General features: G+C 36.1%; 2 protein-coding genes and 1 non-coding gene across 7 annotated transcripts in view; 2 read left to right on the top strand and 1 right to left on the bottom strand.

The window, feature by feature from the left end:
• LOC111865168 (endoplasmic reticulum chaperone BiP) overlaps positions 1–4,540 on the bottom strand; it is an 11,654-nt gene extending 7,114 nt beyond the window's left edge. The window contains exons 1-2 of the mRNA XM_023852958.2: positions 4,388–4,540; positions 4,120–4,255 (exon numbers count right to left, since the gene is read on the bottom strand). Of these exons, the coding sequence (XP_023708726.1) occupies positions 4,120–4,241 (122 nt within the window). The 5' untranslated portion in view covers positions 4,242–4,255; positions 4,388–4,540. The remainder of the gene's footprint in view (positions 1–4,119; positions 4,256–4,387) is intronic.
• Positions 4,541–5,140: 600 nt separating this feature from the next.
• On the top strand, positions 5,141–17,261 carry LOC111865169 (tRNA N(3)-methylcytidine methyltransferase METTL6). Of its 5 annotated transcripts, none has more exons than XR_004513100.1 (6): positions 5,141–6,040; positions 6,755–6,957; positions 13,055–13,318; positions 15,127–15,194; positions 15,874–16,038; positions 16,226–17,261. XR_004513100.1 is itself a non-coding variant. In XM_023852959.2 (3 exons), the coding sequence occupies exons 1-2, from the start codon at positions 5,355–5,357 to the stop codon at positions 6,909–6,911; spliced, it is 846 nt and encodes a 281-aa protein (XP_023708727.1). In that variant the 5' UTR covers positions 5,142–5,354; the 3' UTR covers positions 6,912–6,957; positions 7,752–7,765. The 5 variants fall into 5 exon arrangements, 1 of the variants encoding a protein (XP_023708727.1); XR_002842937.2 differs by having other exon boundaries at positions 5,142–6,040; positions 6,752–6,957; positions 16,328–17,261; XR_002842935.2 differs by having other exon boundaries at positions 5,142–6,040; positions 6,752–6,957.
• On the top strand, positions 14,976–15,058 carry LOC111865175. Its single transcript, XR_002842938.1, has one exon. It is a non-coding gene; the product is annotated as a small nucleolar RNA snR60/Z15/Z230/Z193/J17 (small nucleolar RNA).
• Positions 17,262–20,687: the final 3,426 nt, after the last annotated feature.

Here is a 20,687-nt window from a genome sequence, read left to right as displayed (position 1 = left end):
GTTCTTTAATAACAGTGTACTTTTTCATTTATTCATTCATTCATGTTTATTCATCCTGTAGATCAGATTACATTGATATAGGACATGTCACATAATATAAATTATAAAATTATCAAAATACAGTAGATTCTAAACCAGTAAACACTCAAGATATGTAATGACTACTTACATCTAGCATGTATCACAATCTAATATATCACAGTCCATCCATACATTCATACATTCAACATTCACTATCCATAGATCGGACCACACAGGTGTAGAACATGACACAAGTAATAAATTATAAAATTAGCAAGGTGCGAGAATTCATAACAAATAAAATCACAAAATATGTAATGACTATCATATCTAGCATATATCAATATGCAGCATAACAAAATTTATCCAAACATTCATTCACTCAAATAAATTATAAAATTAGCAAGATACAATAAGATCAAAACCAATAAACTCGCAAATATGCAATGAGTATTTACATCAAACATGTAACAATTCCAATAATTCAGAATTATCTATACATTAATTAATTCATATTTACCCATACCACAGATCAGACTACATTAAAGTAGGACATATCTCATGAAACGAGTTATAAAACCAACAAAATTACAACAAATTATAAACCAACAAATTCACAAAATATGTAATGCAATATCACATGCAGCATATATAACTATCCAGCATTACAGAATTTATCATTCATATAGTCATCAATTGAGTAGTAGCATCTATTTATGAGCAAATTCTTAAGTTCCCTTATAAACTGGTTTTTATTGTCAAGCTGTTTAATACTATTGGGTAATTTATTATAAAAGATACAGCCAGCAACAGAAGGTTTGCTGTTATAAAGTTCTAAGTTATGCACCCATTTATGGTAGTCATTTTTGTTTCTAGTATTGTGAGTGTGTACTTGTTTATTTACCGTACAGTTACACTTATTAGTTGCATATAAAATGGTTTGAAATATGTACATTGAATATAATGTTAAAATCTTTAGTTGTACAAAACTGTCTCTACAAGATTCTAAGGGTTTTAGCCCAGCAGTGTACCGTACGGCTCTTTTTTGAAGAATAAAAATTCTTTTAGTAAGTGCCTTAGCACTGTTTCCCCATACTACAATTCCATATGATAAAAAGGGGAAGATCAAGCCATAATACAACATTCTTCTGCCCTTTAGGTCTAATAATTTAGCAAGTCTATTTAATAAAAACAAGTTACGACTAATTCGACTGCAGGTTCTATCAATATAAACATCCCAACTCAAGGTGCTGTCTATTTCCACACCCAGAAAGTTTATACTATTCACATTTTCTATTTCCATATTCTTAACTAAAATTTTATATTTATAGTCCTGCCTACATTGCTTTGTTTGAAAAAAAATGCAGTGCGTTTTAGTTGGATTTATGAATAAATCATTCATCTCAAAGTATTTTTCCACAACTCCAATATTAGTTGAAGTTATATATTGGAGTTCATTTATATTCTGTCCCATACTCAAGATTGAAGTATCATCAGCATACATTATAGATCTACCTTGTGTTAGGTGAGGAAAGTCATTTATATATAAAATAAAAAGCAAAGGACCAAGAACTGATCCCTGAGGGACTCCAAATTTAACTGGCAGGCTACTCGATAGATATTCCTTTATTTCATTGGTTTCCCTATGTAAAACTTTCACCTGTTGTGTTCTATTTGTAAGATAAGATTTAATTAACATATGTGGAATACCGCGGACGCCATATTTATATAATTTATCCATAAGAATGTTGTGCTGAATATAACCAAATGCTTTTGACAGATCTAAAGAGATACAATTACAATTTATTTTATCATTCAAGTTATCTATTATATTTTCAATAACTGTGGCAATAGCATCATTAGTAGAATGTTTCTTTCTAAAACCAAACTGAAATTTATTTAAAATATTATGTTTATCTAAGAAGGCTATTAGTTGATTAACTATTACTTTTTCTAAGACCTTAGAGAAAGTAGGAACAAGTGTAATAGGTCGATAATTACTTGCATCTTCCTTAGTCCCCCCTTTATAAATAGGGGAAACGACCGATTTTTTTAATATAGATGGAAATATACCATCTCTAATTGATGCGTTAACCAATTCTAAGAGCGGTTTAGCAGTATAAGGTATACATAATTTTAACAAATAAGGAGAGATATCATCAAGTCCAGCAGACTTTTTATTCGCCATACTGTGGATTATTTTAATCAAATCGGCCTCTGTTATTTCAAGCAAAACAAATGAGTCTTTTAAGCTATCAATATTATTAATGGTTTGTGGGTGGATTAAGTTTTTATCAAGTATTAGATTGTTAACAGTTTCTACAAAGGTTTTATTAAATATATTACAAGTTCTGTTTGGACATGAAACCTTTTGTTTTCCATCAAATAAGTTTATATTTCCAGTGAGTTTATTATTTAAAGAATCTCTTTCACGATTTACAAATTTCCACAGTGCTTTTGGAATGTTTATTGATCTATTTATTATATTCTGAATATGATTTGCTTTTGCAGTTTTAATGATTGTATTATATACTTTTTTATATGCTTTATAAACATTTTTATATTCTTGAGATTTGCATTGTATATAAAGATCATACAAATTTCTTAATTTTGTTCTGGCTATGACAACATCCTTATTTATCCAGGTAGCCTTATTTACACTTGCAAAGTTTCGTCTTACCTTTGGACAGGCTATATTAAAATAATAGTTAAAGATGCCATAGAAAGAGTTCCACTTGACCTCAATATCATTATCATTAAATACCTCCATCCAAGTTTCAGTTTGTATATAAGAACAAAAGCAGGTTATATTGTCATCAGATAAATCTCTACCAACTTTATAACACCTTTTTAGTACTGGTGGGGTAATATTAATAGTTATACATTGAGCATAGTGATCAGAAAGTAAGCTATTTATAACATTAGTATAATAGCAGTTAACAGGTATATTAGTAATGATCTGATCTATAATCGTTGCTGTGCTCTCAGTTACTCGAGTAGGGATATTTATTGTCATAATCATGTTATAAGCATTAATGATATCTAATAATTGCTTATGACCACATCCATTTTCCATAGTATTTATATTTAAATCTCCAACAAGAATGATATAACGATCTTTCTGAACAAGCTGCTGCAATATATCTATTAATAAGTTAAAGAATTCATTCATTACACCACTAGGTGATCTATATAATGCTAAAATTATAAGTTTAATCTTATCACACATTATTTCCATACCAGTAACCTCAAGAGTTTTTTCAATGCTTTTGCCAGTAACCCAATTCAAATGTTCACATTGCACCATATTACCGGTACTGTAAATAGCTATCCCTCCACCTTTATATTCATTCCTACAGAAATATGAGACTAGAGCATAACCTTCTAATATACATTGATGGATTTCATCCTCTTTAAGACCATGTTCAGAAATAGCTAATATATCAGGGGCAGTACTTTGAAGGAATTCAGTAAATATTTCAATTTTATTACCAAGATATTGAGCATTTTGATGTATTATTTTCAAATTATATTTTGGCTTGACTACCCCAACTGGAAATGACTGGAACCCAAGGGATCCAGTCATCATTGTAAGTTTCCCTGGTTTAGATCATCTAAAACTATTACATTTTGTTGGTTCTTTTTATTATCACTTATTATTTTACTTATTTCTTGAGTAATATATTCTTTACCTAGTCTGTTTAAATGCTGCCCATGCCTTGTGTGATAGGTTCTGCTTATATTACTTATATCCAATACTTTTAACATTTCTAAATCTTTTACACACCTTGTTTATGTCAGCATTTGCTTTTCTTATTTCCATATTTACTACTGAATCTTTTATTAAATCATACCTAATCGGTATATTAATAACAACAACATTTGTACAAGTTAGTGCAGAAAGTGTTCTGTTTACAACATTGATACAAGTCTTTCTTTCGTTACTAGCAATATCATTAGCACCACCCATAATTATTACATGGTCCATAGTTTGGGAAATTGAAAAGGTCTCAATCAGGGTCGTGTTGGTATCCGCAGTGTTGAACTAGTGATTCTGCTACCTGTCAGATGTTCCGCAAGCACAACTGAACTACTTACCACGAATATGTTGTTCCCAGATCAATTCCTATTACAGTTCCAACATCTTTATTCTTTTCATCCTTCGCACATAAACCAACAGCCAGCAAACAAATTACTCCAAATAATACACTTAACCGCATGTTGGTTGCTTCACCTGAAAATGTTGAAGAACTGTAATCATATGCTGTAATGGAACCGACAAACGGTGGCCACGCTTGCCGGCATACAATTTTTTCGAAAACAGTTTAAGGCAACATTAATACTTTGATCGGTTAGATTTACTTACCGCAAATTATTATCTGCTTTCGTGTATGTGACACTTCAAACAAATGGTGTCGAATTCAACACAAAACCTTCGTACTCTACTTTAATTCACCGACTCGTATAACTGCACAAACGCTGTGCACCCATCCAAATACTAGGCCATCCAACGTCGTGTCTCAATGTCATTGGTCAAGCTGAAATACACAGTTGCACGAATTAAATCCTGATTGGGTGGAACTGTTAGAGTTGGCTAGATTCTATTGGCCCACGTTTGACGTCAAAGAAACTTCTTGAACTTACTGGTAAGTTGGCAGTGGATTGAAAAGTAGATGCGTAAGATCGATCATTGAAAAGTTCACTGTACTAGCACTGGTAGGTGGTAATCCGTGACTGCTAACTACTTGCGTTTGGCGGAATTAAGGTCATTCTCCATGTTATATAGGAATCATGGTGTCAGAAATCAGTATATAAAATCCGGAATTCATTAACAGCTTAATTCACTCCCATATATCCAATAACAAATTGTAATTTAATTAATCTGTCGATAGAAATTAAGCGGTATGAGATTCATTTAGTTGTTCAGCTTTTACCTACAATATCTATTTCGCCTGTTTATTTTGTGTAAAAAAGGATTTGGTAGAGTAATTGCGAAAATGAAAATCAAATAAGAAGAAAACTGATCGTCCCCCCCCCCCAAGAGAAAACTAGCCATGTCACGGATAATTATATGGATTATATTGTTGTCTCTGTGTTACACAGTATACTCTCTCTCGCGTTTGCAACCGTCATTTCCGGTCAGGTCTCGTACATGTGTTCACGTGGAGAATATGTGGGGCACAATATCTAGGGATCTTCCTTGCACCCAGTAATGAAAGAGGTTTATTGTAAAGGATATAGCATCTCATTGTACCGCACGTTGTGACTGCTGTATTTTATTAAACTATTCTATGAAGTTCGTATTTAAGTTTTATAAATAGTATTCGAAAGGAATGGCTATCGCGTGTGAAGATTATGTTGCAAAATGTGATCAGAATGTACTGTATTCCACTGAAGCCAGAGAATTGTCGTCAGAAGAGTGTGTTAAATTACAACTACAGAATGAAAGGTTGGTTTCAGAACACCAAGCTGCAAAATTAGAGCTCAATGCGAAGCGATACTGGGATCTTTTCTATAAAAGAAATGAAACTAGATTCTTTAAGGATCGGCGTTGGACTACAAGAGAATTTAAAGAATTATGTAGTGGTGAAAATTCATATAAGCCAAAAGTGATGTTCGAGATTGGGTGTGGTGTTGGAAATCTCATTTTTCCTCTTATAGAAGATGATCCCCAAATGTTTGTTTATGCTTGTGATCTCTCACCAAGAGCAGTTGAATTTGTGAAATTACATCCATCCTACAATGAAAATGTAATTAAAGCCTTTCAGTGTGACATCACAACTGATGAAATATCGAAAGAAATTGCATTTGAATCCGTAGACATTGCAACATTGATATTTGTTCTATCTGCCATACATCCAAACAAGTTTCATCAGACGTTACGGAATGTGTTTAAGGTATTGAAACCCGGAGGTGTCGTTCTTTTTCGTGACTATGGGTTGTATGATATGGCCCAGTTACGTTTTAAGGCAGGGCACAAAATATCTGAAAATTTCTACATGAGGCAAGATGGTACAAGGTTAGTATGTTGTAATATAGTTTAAGGTAAAGGCACCCTTGGTTGACAGTATTCACTGCTTTCTGTGTCGACATAAAACAAGAATTATCCGAATTAGTTATGTATGAAATCTTAACGATATTTTAGGTTAAGCAAAATCTGAAATTCCAATAATCTGTACACAATTTCTGGTGACTCTTCATCCTGAACTTAATATTTCGTAAAGGAGACTGAAAAGATGTTCCTTTAATAATAAGAAGATGAGGTGTGAACAGTCAACAAAATGAACTGCATGCAGTTAGAGAATATTGCCCAACATTTGTGGCTTAGATTTCATTGTTGTAAACAGTTGATCACAGTACATTTCAGCAGACCAAATATGTGGAATCTTAAACACATGAATATGTGCACTTGTGTTAGTGTGTGAAAATATTTTATTTTGCAGATTTTGTGATGGAAATCTTGCACTGCAGTTCTTAATTCATTTGGGTCAGTTTCAAATTACTCTGTCTGTGATGTAAATATCATCCCACAGTGTGATGTCCTTGAACTTACACTGATTGATGGAACTAGAAACCTTTGCTTCAGTGTTTATTGAGGAAAGGCTTTTCATTTGGATGTACAGCTGTCTAGAGACTTTGTAAATGGGCATGTGGGGAGCCTCCTTCAGAAATAATGCTTCTGTGCCTTTTGATTTTATCTTGTGACACTAAAAATTGTTCTTTGTTTCAGAAGTTATTATTTCTCCAGTGAACTTATAGGAAATATATTTGAAGAAGCAGGATTTGAAATCAGAAGTAATGTATATATTCACCGTAGGACTATCAATAAAAAGGAAGATTTGGATGTTCCAAGAATATTTGTTCAAGGACAATTTCAAAAACCTCTATGAACTTGAAGTAACATAATGAAACTTAGAAGAAAAACTTAAATGAAAGGTAAACTAGTTCTGGCATAACATAACATAACATACATTATGCAGTGTAATGACCCCATGTTGAGGAAGCATTATGATGCCACCATTTACCAGACCTAACTTGCAATGTAGAGGAGAATTTAACCTTTATCCTACGGGCATTTAAATTCCGGTAAGGGCAGCCGTACGGAATTAATTTAAATACCCGTGATTATAAATCCATGAAAACTGCAATCATTTACTAAATTTGCTCCTATTTCTGCAATTTCTGTGATAAACGAACAAAATAAACGCTATTTTTTCTCGAAAGAATATAGAATCATATTGTAATTTACAGATTGTATAAAACATGTTAAAATTTTTGCACTGACTCCAAAGAAGAAATTTCCCAATTTTTTTGTTTCTGTACAAGAATTCATACGTTCTCGGTACGTTTGAATGCAAGCTGGTGGGTGACGACACTTTGCAACACCGCAGTTGTTTTGTCTATGGAGTTTATCGTAGTATAAATGACGTACGTCTTTCGGAATGTGGATAGTGGACGAGTGAAATAAACTCAGTGTTGTTTATCAGTGTATTTGCTACACAATGTGTTTACTGTTATACTGTTCAACTCTAGCATTCTTTATGCATGTGTTACAGTTTCAAGACACAGCGGAATAGGTCCGTGGCTGTAAGGGTTCATTCGAAGTACTTTGAATGTTTGATCGTAACATGACGTAGTTCTATTAGAATGAGGAGAGTGGGGGAATGAAATGAACTCGGTGTTGCTTTATCGAGCTGGGTTGCACACTAAGATTACACTTCTTTATACAGTTTCATCACACTGAGTCCTGAGTTTGTGACTGGAAGCGTTCTGTCTAGCTACGTGATAGTGTGATTTTACCATGGCTTCATCTCATCTGGAAGATTCAGACATATTTCAGCTCATCAGTGACTCCGATTCAGATTGTTGTACTGACAATTCTGAGAGTGACGTTGAAGGTAGCGAATCAGAAAGTGATATCGATGAAGACCAATCATCTTCGTCGGCAACCTGGGGACCACCACACCAGCGTGGCACGAGGAGTGTGAATACTTATTCGGGTGGAGCTGTGGGGTTAAAAACCCATGAAGCTCCACATGTAAATAAGGATTCCACGCCTTTCAGCGTTTTCATGCTGTATTTCGCAGAGATTATCCATCTGCTGGTGGAAGAGACGAACAGATACTACCACCAGCACGTAGACAGACGTCAAGACGGACCTTCTCCGCGGCCTGACGTGACTGAATCCGAGATGTTTCTGTTTCTAGGAATAATCATTCAGATGGGACATGACATTAGAGACAGACTAACGGACTACTGGTCGACTGCTGAACAATTTGCCACGCCTTTCTACTCTAAGACAATGAAACGCGACCGATTTCTTCACATTCTTCGTTTTCTACATTTTGCAGACAACAGGACAGAAATTGACAGGAATGACGACAGTTATGACCGACTATGGAAAATTCGGACCATCTTCGACACTCTCAATGACGCATTTGAAAAATATTATAACCCTTCCGAACATTTGGCAGTTGACGAAATAATAGTTAAATTCAAGGGAAGGGTGATTTTTAAGCAGTACATTCCGAAGAAACACAAACGTTTCGGAATCAAAATTTTCAAAATTTGTGACGCCGCTGGGTATACGTATGACATGAAAGTTTACCTAGGAAAAGACAGGACACGTGCCGACCGAGACGTGACAGCGACACATGCTACAGTTAGGGACCTGTGCAGGCGTATTGAGGGCGTAGGTCACAAACTGTACATGGACAATTTCTTTTCTTCGCCCGACTTGTTTGACGAACTGATGACAAAGAAGATAACGTGCTGTGGGACAGTCAGACCTAATCGGAAGGGCTTGCCTGACGATTTTCGACGAAGACAGTTTCGACTTAGGAAAGGGGACATTCGTGTTAGGGTGAGACAGAACATGACAGCTCTAGTTTGGAAGGACAAACGTGACGTTTACATGCTGACAAATATGCACTCTCCTCCAGCAGAAGGCAATTTCTGTGGTGAGCATGGAAATGCCACAAAACCAGCTGTTGTTGCTGACTACAACAAGCACATGGGTTATGTGGACAAGGCGGACAGGATGGCAAACAGTTATGGCATCTGTCGTCGGACCTGGAAATGGACAAATAAACTATTTTTCCATCTCCTGGATCTGACGATTCTGAACAGTTATATCCTGTTGTCATCCTGTGGCGCGAAATTGTCACACAGAGATTTTCGTCTCGCCCTTGTGCGGAACATGCTGGAGCTCGCTGGAAGGGGTCCACCTCGCCCTCAACGGCCCAGGGGTCGACCCCCGGCTGTTAGATCGGAGCCATCTCGAATAGGGGAGGTCACAATACAACATTGGCCGACTTCCTCTACTTCGAAGTTGAGATGTCGTGAGTGTTCTTCGCGTGGGATACGAAGAACCGTCCGGACAAAGTGCGTCAGGTGCGACATCGGACTGTGCATTTCCGGATGTTTCCAAGAATACCACACGAAGGCCACATTCCGGTAGATGAGGCAGGTGGGAAGACAGACGCTTCATGCAGATGGTGGCCACAAATTACGTAAGTACAAAATTATTTTTTACGTTAAACTTTTATTTCAGGTAAAGATAGCACGCGCGGACTGTGCGACCAGGAGTCGAACCCCTGCCGTTTTATCGGAGATATCTCGATTATAGAAGGCCAAACCACATCACTGGCCAACTTCCTCTACTTCGCAATTGAGGCGTCGTGTGAGCTTTTTGCGTGGGAAACGAAAGACCGTCCGGACAAAGTGCGTGAAGTGCGAAATCGGACTCTGCATTTCCGGACTTTTTTTAGAATTCCACACGAAGGCAACATTCCTGCAGATGACGCAGGTGGGAAGACAGACACTCCATGCAGATGGTGGCCAAAATTATATAAGTAGGACATTATTTTCTACCTTAAAAATGTATTTCAAATATCGTCCGCACGCGCGGACTGTGCAACCCCATATGGGGGCATTCGTACCGCTGACTAAACTTGTGCGACCCCATACGGGGTCTTTAGTCGTTTAAAGGTTAAGGCATGTTATGTGGATGTTAGGCACAAATAAGCTACTGAGATTTGAAGAATGAAAGAATTGCCCTGTGGACGTTCTTGTGCACTTAGAAGTCATTGTCTGCCACATGTAACTACTGTCTTTTTGTTTGGTTTTGTACTGGAGGTTACCAACACTTATGTGCCAAGGCATGTAATTATATGAGGAATTTTTGTGTACTGTACTGTATTAATGTTAAGAACAGGCCGTTATGATTTGATGTACATGAAGACAAAAGAACTAGGATGGAAAGAGAATCATGGGATTCAAAATGTTGGCATCGAAGACTCTCAGGGGAATAGAATAGTAGATCAGAGGCAAGTGCTGAAAATTTGGGAAAATTATATTTCAGAACTATATGATCGACCTAATCGGCCAGAAACCTTAGAAGTTGAACCGGAAGAAGAAGTAGATACAGACGAGAAAGGACCATATATTTTACAAAGTGAGGTGGAAAAAGCTATCAAGGAAATGAGGAAGGGAAAGGCTACAGGAGATGATGATGTACCTGGAGATGTGCTCAAGTTACTGGGAGAAGGTGGTTTGAAAACACTGACAAAACTAATGAACACCATATATGAAAGTGGAGAGTGGCCCAAGGACTTTACAGAAGTTACAATGATTGCCTTAAAGAAAAAGACAAAAGCTACAAAATGCAGCGACCATCGCACAATAAGTCTTATTGCACATACAGCAAAGATAATAGCAAAGATACTTAAAAGAAGAATTGAAAGGAAAATAGAGGATGTACTTGGAGAAGATCAGTTTGGATTTAGAAGAGGAAAAGGAACCAGGGATGCAATTGGGATGATGAGAATTATAGCGGAACGAACTTTGGAGATAGATGAAGAACTGTGTGTTTGCTTCATAGACTGGCAGAAGGCATTTGACCGGGTAAACTGGACCAAATTAATGCAGATCCTGAAAGAAACAGGTATCGATTGGCATGAAAGAAGATTGATTAGCAAATTGTACATGGATCAGAAAGTTAGAGTACGACTGGACAGGGGGGAGACAGGAAGTGTGCAGATTGGAAGAGGAGTTCGACAAGGATGCTGTTTATCACCAATTCTGTTCAACTTGTACAGCGAATGCCTTACCAAGGAAGCTCTGGATGGGCTCGGTGACTTCAAAGTAGGAGGGCAAATTATTCAAACTGTGAAATATGCAGATGACCTTGTGTTAATGGCTAAGGAAGAAACTGTGCTACAGGGCATGATTGATAGACTAATTGAAATTGGAAGGTGCTATGGCATGGAAATGAATGTGGAGAAAACAAAAGTAATGAAAATTTCGAGACAACCAACCCCAGTCACAATAAAGATAGACCAAAAACAAGTGGAGAATGTGAAATGTTTTAAATATTTGGGTAGCTTGTTAACAGATGATGGAAGGTGTACTTGTGAAATTAAATCCAGGATTGCCATGGCAAAAGCTGCATTTAGCAAGAAGAAGAATCTTTTTACCAGCAAATTGGACTTAAATTTGAGGAAGAAACTAGTGAAATGCTACATTTGGAGCATAGCTCTGTATGGGGCTGAAACATGGACACTTAGGGCAGTAGATCAGAAACATCTGGAAAGTTTCGAAATGTGGTGTTGGAGAAGAATGGAGAAGATCAGTTGGACCGATTATGTGAGAAATGAAGAAGTGTTAATTAGAGTCAGTGAGCAGAGGAATATCCTACATGAAATAAGAAAACGGAAGGCTAATTGGATTGGTCATGTTTTACGCAGAAACTGCCTTCTAAAAGAAGCTATCGAAGGAAAGATAGATGGGCGGAGAGAAGTGACAAGAAGACGTAAGAAGATGCTGGATGACCTTGGGGACAGAAGAGGATACTGTCATTTGAAGGAGAAAGCTCTAGATCGCATTAGGTGGAGGAATTGTTTTGAAAGAGACTGTGGACCTGTCGTCTTGACAGATTACTGATGATGATGATGGTATTAATGTTGGAAACAAGTACTTCAGTCAGCATAATATAACAGGATGGTCTTTTGTGCACATAGCAGTCATTGCCCAACATAAATAACTGGCTATTTTTATTTTATTTTATTTTTTGGATTGTAGTGGAGGTTAGCAGCTGTGTGTTTACCCAGATTTTTTGAGATTTGATCAAATGGGTGCTGTATATTACAGTGTCTAATAATCAGAATTTCTGTTGCCTCTACCATGCAAGAGAAATTTAAATATTTTCCCTATTGCTGCCAAAAAAATTGTTGATATCTGAACATTTGTCTGGATAAACGTCACTACATTGCTGACATTTGCCTGCACATATAGTTTGCAAAGGACATCATTCACTAATTACTGAGGGACCACAATAATTAATTTTGTAATTACATTTAATTCTCTGTGGTGCAGTCTGAGTTGGAATGAAATTCATAATATGCATACAGTGATGATACGTTGCACATTGATTACATGATAAAATATTAGCTCTATCTGAGTGTGCATTTTTCCTTGAAATGATTGCGTATGATTACATAATGTTCATAAAAAGAAACTGGTCAGTTTTTTTTTAAATGTTATATTTTAGCGTCCTGGTGCACTGATCTTCGTCCATGATGTGTAAGCAATGTCAGTCTTTCAGTGCACTCAATTTCACTTGTTACTTCACAACATGTTTCGGCACTACAGTGCCATCATCAGGTGGTCTATTTACGTCAATCTATTTCATTGCTTGCCATTATGTATTGTAAAATTTAAATACTTTTTAAATTTTACAATGACATAAGTAAAATTGAGTGCACTGAAAGACGGACATTGCTTTTTTAAAATGTTGATGTGTTTATTTTTATTTGGAAGTGCACTTTATGCATAATAGATATGACAGGCTTACGCTAACACAGCGCATCAGGTACTTTGTGGCACGTTTCTTGCTACTGACTCCCCTTTTCTAGAATTACTTTTTATTTCCCCTTCTTTTTCTGTTATGCCTGCTGCCCTGTTTTACAGAATCATTGATGTTTGTCTTTAGTGGTCTTCGACAGAGATGCAATCATGTGTATTCTCCTTACAGGTTATATTTTAGGTGCTGTAGAGATGGCATCAGTTTCATCACTACGACTTCTAGGCATAGATGATCATCATTACCAACTAACGTTTCACAAGAACATGAAACTGCTGGCATATTTGATGAGTTGAACAAATGACAATGCATGGTGCACCACTTTGCAAGGCTTTCATCTGATTAATCCTTTGGAAGAGTATTCGTGTCTTGAAATATGTTATTCACATGTTCTAGTATGCTATTATGGCAAGCATGTGACATTGGTCATAAAGTGTAAGTATTACATCAAGTCAGATCTTTCGAAAGGCATTCTTCTAGTCTGCATAGATTTTCTGTACTTCATTGTGATTGCAGGGTTTAACTTATTTGTGATGGATATGCTATACTGCATAATCTCTATTTAATCATGGGATCTGCAGTGCTACTTGTTGACAGCATCCCACACATCAAATATGCAGTTATTGACAAATACCGAACTGCTATTCCCATGTAGTTTCACATAACAGTGCCACTCTGCTGATAAGCAAATGTATCTTTGAGTTATCTAGACTCTTGACCTTGCTGTTGTGGCTACTACAGAAAGTAGCATAAGCAGGTGTGAGTTGAGAAAGTTGAGAAATCTCTTTAATAACTGTATAAACCATCTGCCTTACTGTAATCATGGCTTCATTGTAGTCTGGGTGAACCACTTAGTTTCTAAACTACAAGATGAAGTGTTTTCATTAATGTCTGTCTGTCGTATTTTACTAGAAACCCATGACTTAATATCTTGAATATGATGGTGGACATGGTTCTAATTTCCATATGCATCCTGTTTTTGATGAATGTGATAGGTACATTCTTGAAATACAGGGTGGGGCACAGAAACTTGTTTTTTGTGAAGACGCATTGTGAATGGAGGGGAGGCCGCAGAATAGTGGGGATAGGCTTGGCGAACGCAGCAGTCGTGGAAGTTTCTGTCTAATACCCCTCAGTAGGAAACATGAGGTGGACGAGTGAGCAGCATGCGTTTGCTGTGACAGTATGGTGTGCGTTGTCGAGAGTTGGATTTATTGGCCCTTGTTTTTTTAAGAAGACAATAATGCAGTTACTGTCAATTCACAGAAGTATGTGGACATGATTAAAAACTATTTGAACCAGCTCTTGAAGAAATGCATCTAGGAAATATCTGGTTCCAACAGGATGGTGCCACGGCCAAAACTTCGATGACAGTTTTGAGGGCAAAGTTCCCCGGACGGCTCATCTCACTTCGAGGTGACATCCCGTGGGCAGCGCACTCACCTGATCTAATGCCCTGTGATTTTTTTTATGGGGATACCTCAAGGCAGAGGTTTTTAAACATCGCCCCACAAACCTGCTTCAGCTGAAGAATGTTATTCGGCAGGAAGTAGCCCAAATTCCAGTGCACATGTTGGAACGTGCAGAGGGGAACTTGAGAAAACGGTTGCATCAGTGCATAGAGAACGGTGGCCACCACCTTCAAGATATTTTGTTTAAACCTATCTAAAACTTTAAAGTATGTTCTTTCATTAGCTAAACATAAATTTTGTCTGTCAGCAATAATTTTTCTTTTATTCGCTTTCAAAAAAAGGAAGTTTCTGCGCCCCACTCTGTATTTACTTCAAGATGGAATTTTGTTATTTGAACATGAGTTTCCCATTATGTATATGTTCATTTGGACCTTCTTTTATGGAACATTCTTATCCCATGGATGATAAACAGTAGCTTTGTTATGTGACCACCCATGAATGGCTATCTCAGGACTTTAGTATAATGGTTTTTAATATTTATAATTTCTCATTGATTGCAATGGGCTGTTGTGTAACAGTATAAACTCAGATCAAATGGAAACTTCAGTGTATCACAGCCACAAGATGCGTTGAAAAGCATCACAAGGTTCATGAAATTGCATGGTAGAAAGTGTTTTAAAGTGGATGTAATGATGACATTATAGTTCACATGATTAACTGTGATATCTAACTATGTCTTTCGCTCCTATCTGATGGCATCCATATCAGTTTGGGGTTAAAGTGTTAGTATATTAGAATTCCTCATACTGACTTTGTAAATGCTTTTTCCAGGATCAGTGAGAAGTTGTGGCACAAGCTATGAACAACAAAGAAGTGTTTGTGGTGCACTGCATTTTCACGTAGGTAATCTACATATATTAGTCTAAGCAGGGCAGTATAAGTCATTTCCATGGAAACTAAATGCAAAACTAACAGTGTATAAATTTAAGCCCAGAAGATCCAACAATAAATGACTGTCAATTTTAGTGTTGGACTTCGCTGAAGAAAGATACTTCAGTACCCTCATTATTATGGTTGTTCTGTCAAACATTCTTTCCAGAACTCAAAATTAATAGCTTGTGTATTCAGTAAAATTGTAATTTGAGAGTCCCACAAGGCTTGTAATGTACAAGAGTGGATCAGTGGAAAGGTTTTCTGTGGAAACCACACTTTAAATTAGAATTGTCAAATTTTCAACTGTCATTCCCCTGGTGGTAGTGTAATGATACCAGTTTTATCTTAAAACTGTAAGCTGTTAAAGGCAAGATGTAACACCTAATGAAATGTGGACATAATTAATTTGAAGTAAACTATGATAAACCTGTCACCTAATTGACATTTTTACAGCATGTAAGAGTTCACTTTCCAGTAATTTTCAGAATGAGAAAGTTGTAAGGGCACTAGCAGTTTGCAGGCCAAAAGCCACAGCAAGTTTAAATTTATTTTCTATATCTGCACTGCTGTTGTCCCCATTCCCAGGAAATGGGGAGTTCTGTTATGGAGAATGATCTTTACATTGTTGATTTGTTTCCATTGCAGAAATCTGATCGTGCTTGTTCAGCACCATTAATTCATTATTACAATGAGGGCATGACTACACAGCCTCATTTGATTCACGGTTCTTGGTCTGAAGTTTGTGCTTCCGGTAATTTTAAGGTCAAGATAACTGTAAGGATGCTAGTTCCTGTGGCAGTGAACAATGAAGTAAGCATATGATTCCTTATTTCTGTTTATTGCTCACCAATTATTAATGAAGGTATACTATTATAGTTCAGTTGATATGGAGTGATGTTATCAGATCTTTCACCCCCTATCTGAATTATCTTCTTAAAAAATATTGGGGCATGATTTGTGTTACAGAGCTGGAATTTAGTTTGTTGCTTTGTTTCAGTTGCAGGTTGGAAAAATGTAGCTAGTACTTTGTCAGGGCATGTTACTGAGTGTTTTTCATCCATAAGGAGGGTATGAGTACAAAGTCTTGGTTGATGCCCAGGTTGTTGGTGTTAAAGAGTTGATGCTGAAACATAGAATCCTGTTCACATCTTGGAGATGGAGCCAGCTAGTATGGAAGAGATGTCAGCATTTGAAAGGACATATTTTACTCTTTAGTAGTCTGATTGTGTGACATGTTGTGTTAATGGTGGTATTAACTTTGTGGTGGTGTAGTTGGGTTGAACTTTCAAACATTTGTTTTAAGCATATAAGGCAAACAGCATTAAACTTTATATGTGACACAGTTTTCAAGTGTAATCTATAGTAATTATCTTGGGCACTTGTGAACATAATTAAAAGTTTGTGCTTCTTTATAAATGATATAAAAGTATGGTAATATTTATGATGGAGAGTGATTAAGAATAAAAATTGCGATATTTGTGATCACATCAGTATTTGGTGTTTGCCATTTGGACTTATTTTTGTAATTTCAAAATATGTGCAGTTATTGTGGTGTCTGGACATCCAATGTCCAGTCTTTATTTAAAACAACAATCTGGAGACTGAATTGTGTCTTTGTCCAGGTGGAACCTACTCGATAGAGCTAGTCCCCAAGTCCAGAAACACAATAATTGTATCACATTACAAACTTTTAGATCTTATTAAAAATATGTGGATGTACACAACAAGTTTATGGTGAACAAATATGCAAGATGCATTTGACTTACCTGGAAGATAAATGTTGAAACAATAAAGGACATTTTTGTAATGTGATACAAAGATTTTAAAATATTTTGTAAGTATTTCAAAGTCTGTAACTTTGATTTTCTCAAGTCAAAATGACAGTTATTGTTACAGGTGTTTTCCATTATACCTTAAAATCACATTTTCCTGTTGGAACACATTGTTGAATACTCACTGTTATCACGTTTTGTCCTTTGATAATGTTGTGTTAATTTTATCTCTTAAAGACTGAAATAAAAAGGAATTTATAAGATTCGTTCTTTTTTAAACATCTGTCCCTTGGCCACTCAAGTCACCTACTTCACTTGAAGGTGTTTCAGTGATGTGTCAGATTAAAATTTTTAAATAGTGATAATTGGGAAAATAAAACGTGGGTAAGAATATTGTCATGTGTATGAGTGACTATGGATGGGGTTTAGATTGGTGACTTGATTTATTGATAATTTGAACTCATAACCACAGTTTTGCAGATCACCAAACACCTTGGCATAGACCACATAGAAACCATAGCTCTTCTACTGTCCACATGACTTGGCGTACGGTCATTTCTATCCCGATGGCTGTGCTTGGGCTCACCTTCCCATGGCTCGATTTTCACCATGTTTAATCCCAAAGCCGTCTGTCCCGAGTAGTTCCCTCATAATGTGCCAGTGGGTTCAGGTGTATGACCATGTTGCTTTTCCGATTGGTGGGCACAAGTTCCAACCAACCCTGTCTGCCGTGTGTAAGAAATATAACCACATTTGGATTGTAATGTAACCTCAATTGAGAAGAGAATTTTCTTTGCCGCATTCTTTCACCCTAATCGAACTTATACACTGGTATTTCATAATGCGCTAAAATATGCTGTTCGTTCCCTTTGACACCCTATCATCTTTCAATAGCAATCTTCATAAACCCTTTATTAACTTCATTGCTTTTTGATAATGGATTGCTACTCAATATCTTTTGGGCAATACTAGTACAATATTCATTAAAGACATTGGCTATAGTTTTTGGACCCTGTATATTTACTCGAGTCTCGCTTATTTCAATATTCTTCGCTGCTTTTTTCTGTTTACCAAGTTCCTCCTTAACTATGCCCCACATGGCTTTTGATTTATTCCCTGATGCTCTTATTCACATGTTATTAATTTGTTTGCTTCCCTGGTAACTTTGTTGTATATTTTTTTGTAATGACAGTAGTAGTATTTAAATTATTCTGGCATATTTCCTCGTTCATTAGACTATTAAGAAGCCCAAGTCTATTCCCCGATACCCTTATTCCTGAGGTAAGCCATTTATTTTCCTGCTGTTTAGTTTTTACACGTTTTTTAGGCATAGCTATATTATAATAATACTGTAAAGTACCTAAAAATTCACTGTATGCCTTGTTTGCAGAATTTTTCCTGAAAACAAGCTCCCAAGTCTCTTTTTCTAGTAGACAGTTTAGGTATTGTATATTCTCTTCCCTGTAAGATCTAGCTATTCTGAATTCTTCCTTTAGTCTAACTTGCCCCTTTTTATTTTTATACTGCATCTGTATTTGTAGTATCTGTGCTTTATGGTCAGAAAATCCTGTTTCAGTCACAAGATTGTTTCCCCATAAGCCCTTGTTGAATATTATTTGATCTATTGCTGTTTAACTTCTAAGTCCTATTCTCGTTGGGACATAAAAAAAAATTAAACTACTGCTTGCAAGCCATATATGAGTTTAACATTGTCTGTAGTTGTAGATTTACTCTTCTTCCTAGGAAAGCTATGTTGAGATCACCTACGATAATGATGCTCTTGTGTATTAAATTACTAATTATTGTGCCCATTATTTCAATAAATTAATATTACTGTTTAAAGTTCTATATACACAGATAATAATTGTATTAAACTGGATAAGGTCGATTATACTAGCCTCAAAGTGTTCTTCCTGATTCAAGTTATAAGGCTTTGCTTCTATACCGTATTTACACATGTATAGGCCGCACATTTTTTGCCAAAAATTCAAGAGGAAAACTGGGGTGCGACTTATGTTCAAAATATTTGAAATCACACCTCATTTAAAAAAAAATTATATTCATAAGTAGTAATACAGGGTGTAATACTCCTGAAATAATATTCCAAGAAAATTATTTTTTCTATAATTTCTGTCTGAAAATTGTGCTGTGGCCTATACATGCGTAAATACAGTATTTGTTTTGACATAGATACATGAGTTTTCATGCTGCTTATTTTTCGTGCGACACGCAAAGTGAATTATCCCATCAGAGTTTACAGGCTATGGAACCTCGCTTAACGAGCAAAACAAATTGTAAAAAAAATGACTCGCATAACGGGTGATGATAGGGGAAGTCCTGGATTGTGCACTTGCTACATCAGTCTGTGTTTAGAACTCGTTCCGCTAGCATATTAGTGTCGCTTGTGATCACACATTTTTCCAAACTTGTGTTCAGACAATTTGTGATTTTTTTTGTGCAAAATTTAATAACCCTTGCAAAAATGTCTCCAAAGAAAAAGACAGCCATAAGAGGATAAAAATAACCGTAGAAATGAAAATATCACTGAAAAGCGAGAACGAGGTGTGAGCGTGGCTGTTCTAGCATGCACATACAATCGGTTTACATCAACGATTATATTGCATTGTGTTTCACAGCAAGAAGTTGTGGAGGAGAGTTTGTCAGAGGAGGAGGTAACAGCAAAGCAACAATCTTCTGGCACAATAAGAGAAATGCTGAAAGCATGGGAAACTGCTGCATCATACATTGAGAAGCATCACCCTAATAAGGCAGTGGCCATGCGCACTACAAATTTATTTAATGATAATGCTGTGTCGCATTTTCACCAAATTTTGAAGCGTCAGCAAAAACAAATGTCTCTAGACAGCTTTCTAGTAAAAAAGAATAAGATATGCATCATAAATAATAAACTAATTATTTCGATTTTTTTGTTTTGTTTTCTGCAAATCGAATTTGCATTCCAGGTTGGTTCATTCTGCACAGAAGAAAAGATTAAGATAATTCATGCTCCTTAACAGTGCATATATAATTTTCTTTGAATAAACATACATAAAATTTTTTGAGTATTGATTTTGGCATGGAACGCATTATCGTATTTTACATTAATTTGTATGGGAAAAATTGTTTCGCATTATGAGTATGATTCTGGAACGAATTATGCTCGTTAAGCGAGGTTCCACACTAAAATTTAGCAGTGAGGTTTGTACAATGATGCTAGTAAGATAGCCAACAGATTCTTTGAAAAATTGGCACAATTCAGATATTTGAGTACAGTTAACAAATCAAAATTTCAGTCAGGAAGAAATTACAATAAAATGAAACAGCAGTTTTAACTACTATGGCGCTGTAGGGCTAGTGTGGAGCTAATTTGTTTATTTATAGGCAGCCATGTTGTCAGATGGGTAGTTGAAGGCATGTAGCGTTCTACTCATTCATTCATTTCCTTTATTTTCCATATATCCATACAGGTAAAAACCTAGGATGTGGAAATGGCCCCTTTGATAATAGATGTGTCCAGATACATATAATAAATTGCATAAGTTATATAATTAAAATCACATACATTAGTCAATTAACATAGATAATACGAGTAGAATAAAAAACTTATAATTAATAAACGTAATTTAAAAAGAACATTACTATAAAAACTTAAAATTAATACAATTTCATTCAGATTACCCAAATTAA

The sequence above is a fragment of the Cryptotermes secundus genome, unplaced genomic scaffold (genome assembly GCF_002891405.2).
Source record: "Cryptotermes secundus unplaced genomic scaffold, Csec_1.0 scaffold178, whole genome shotgun sequence".
NCBI classification, from domain to species: Eukaryota; Metazoa; Arthropoda; class Insecta; order Blattodea; family Kalotermitidae; genus Cryptotermes; species Cryptotermes secundus.
Note: the sequence above shows the minus strand (reverse complement) of the source record. Positions and strands in the feature narration are given on the sequence as shown.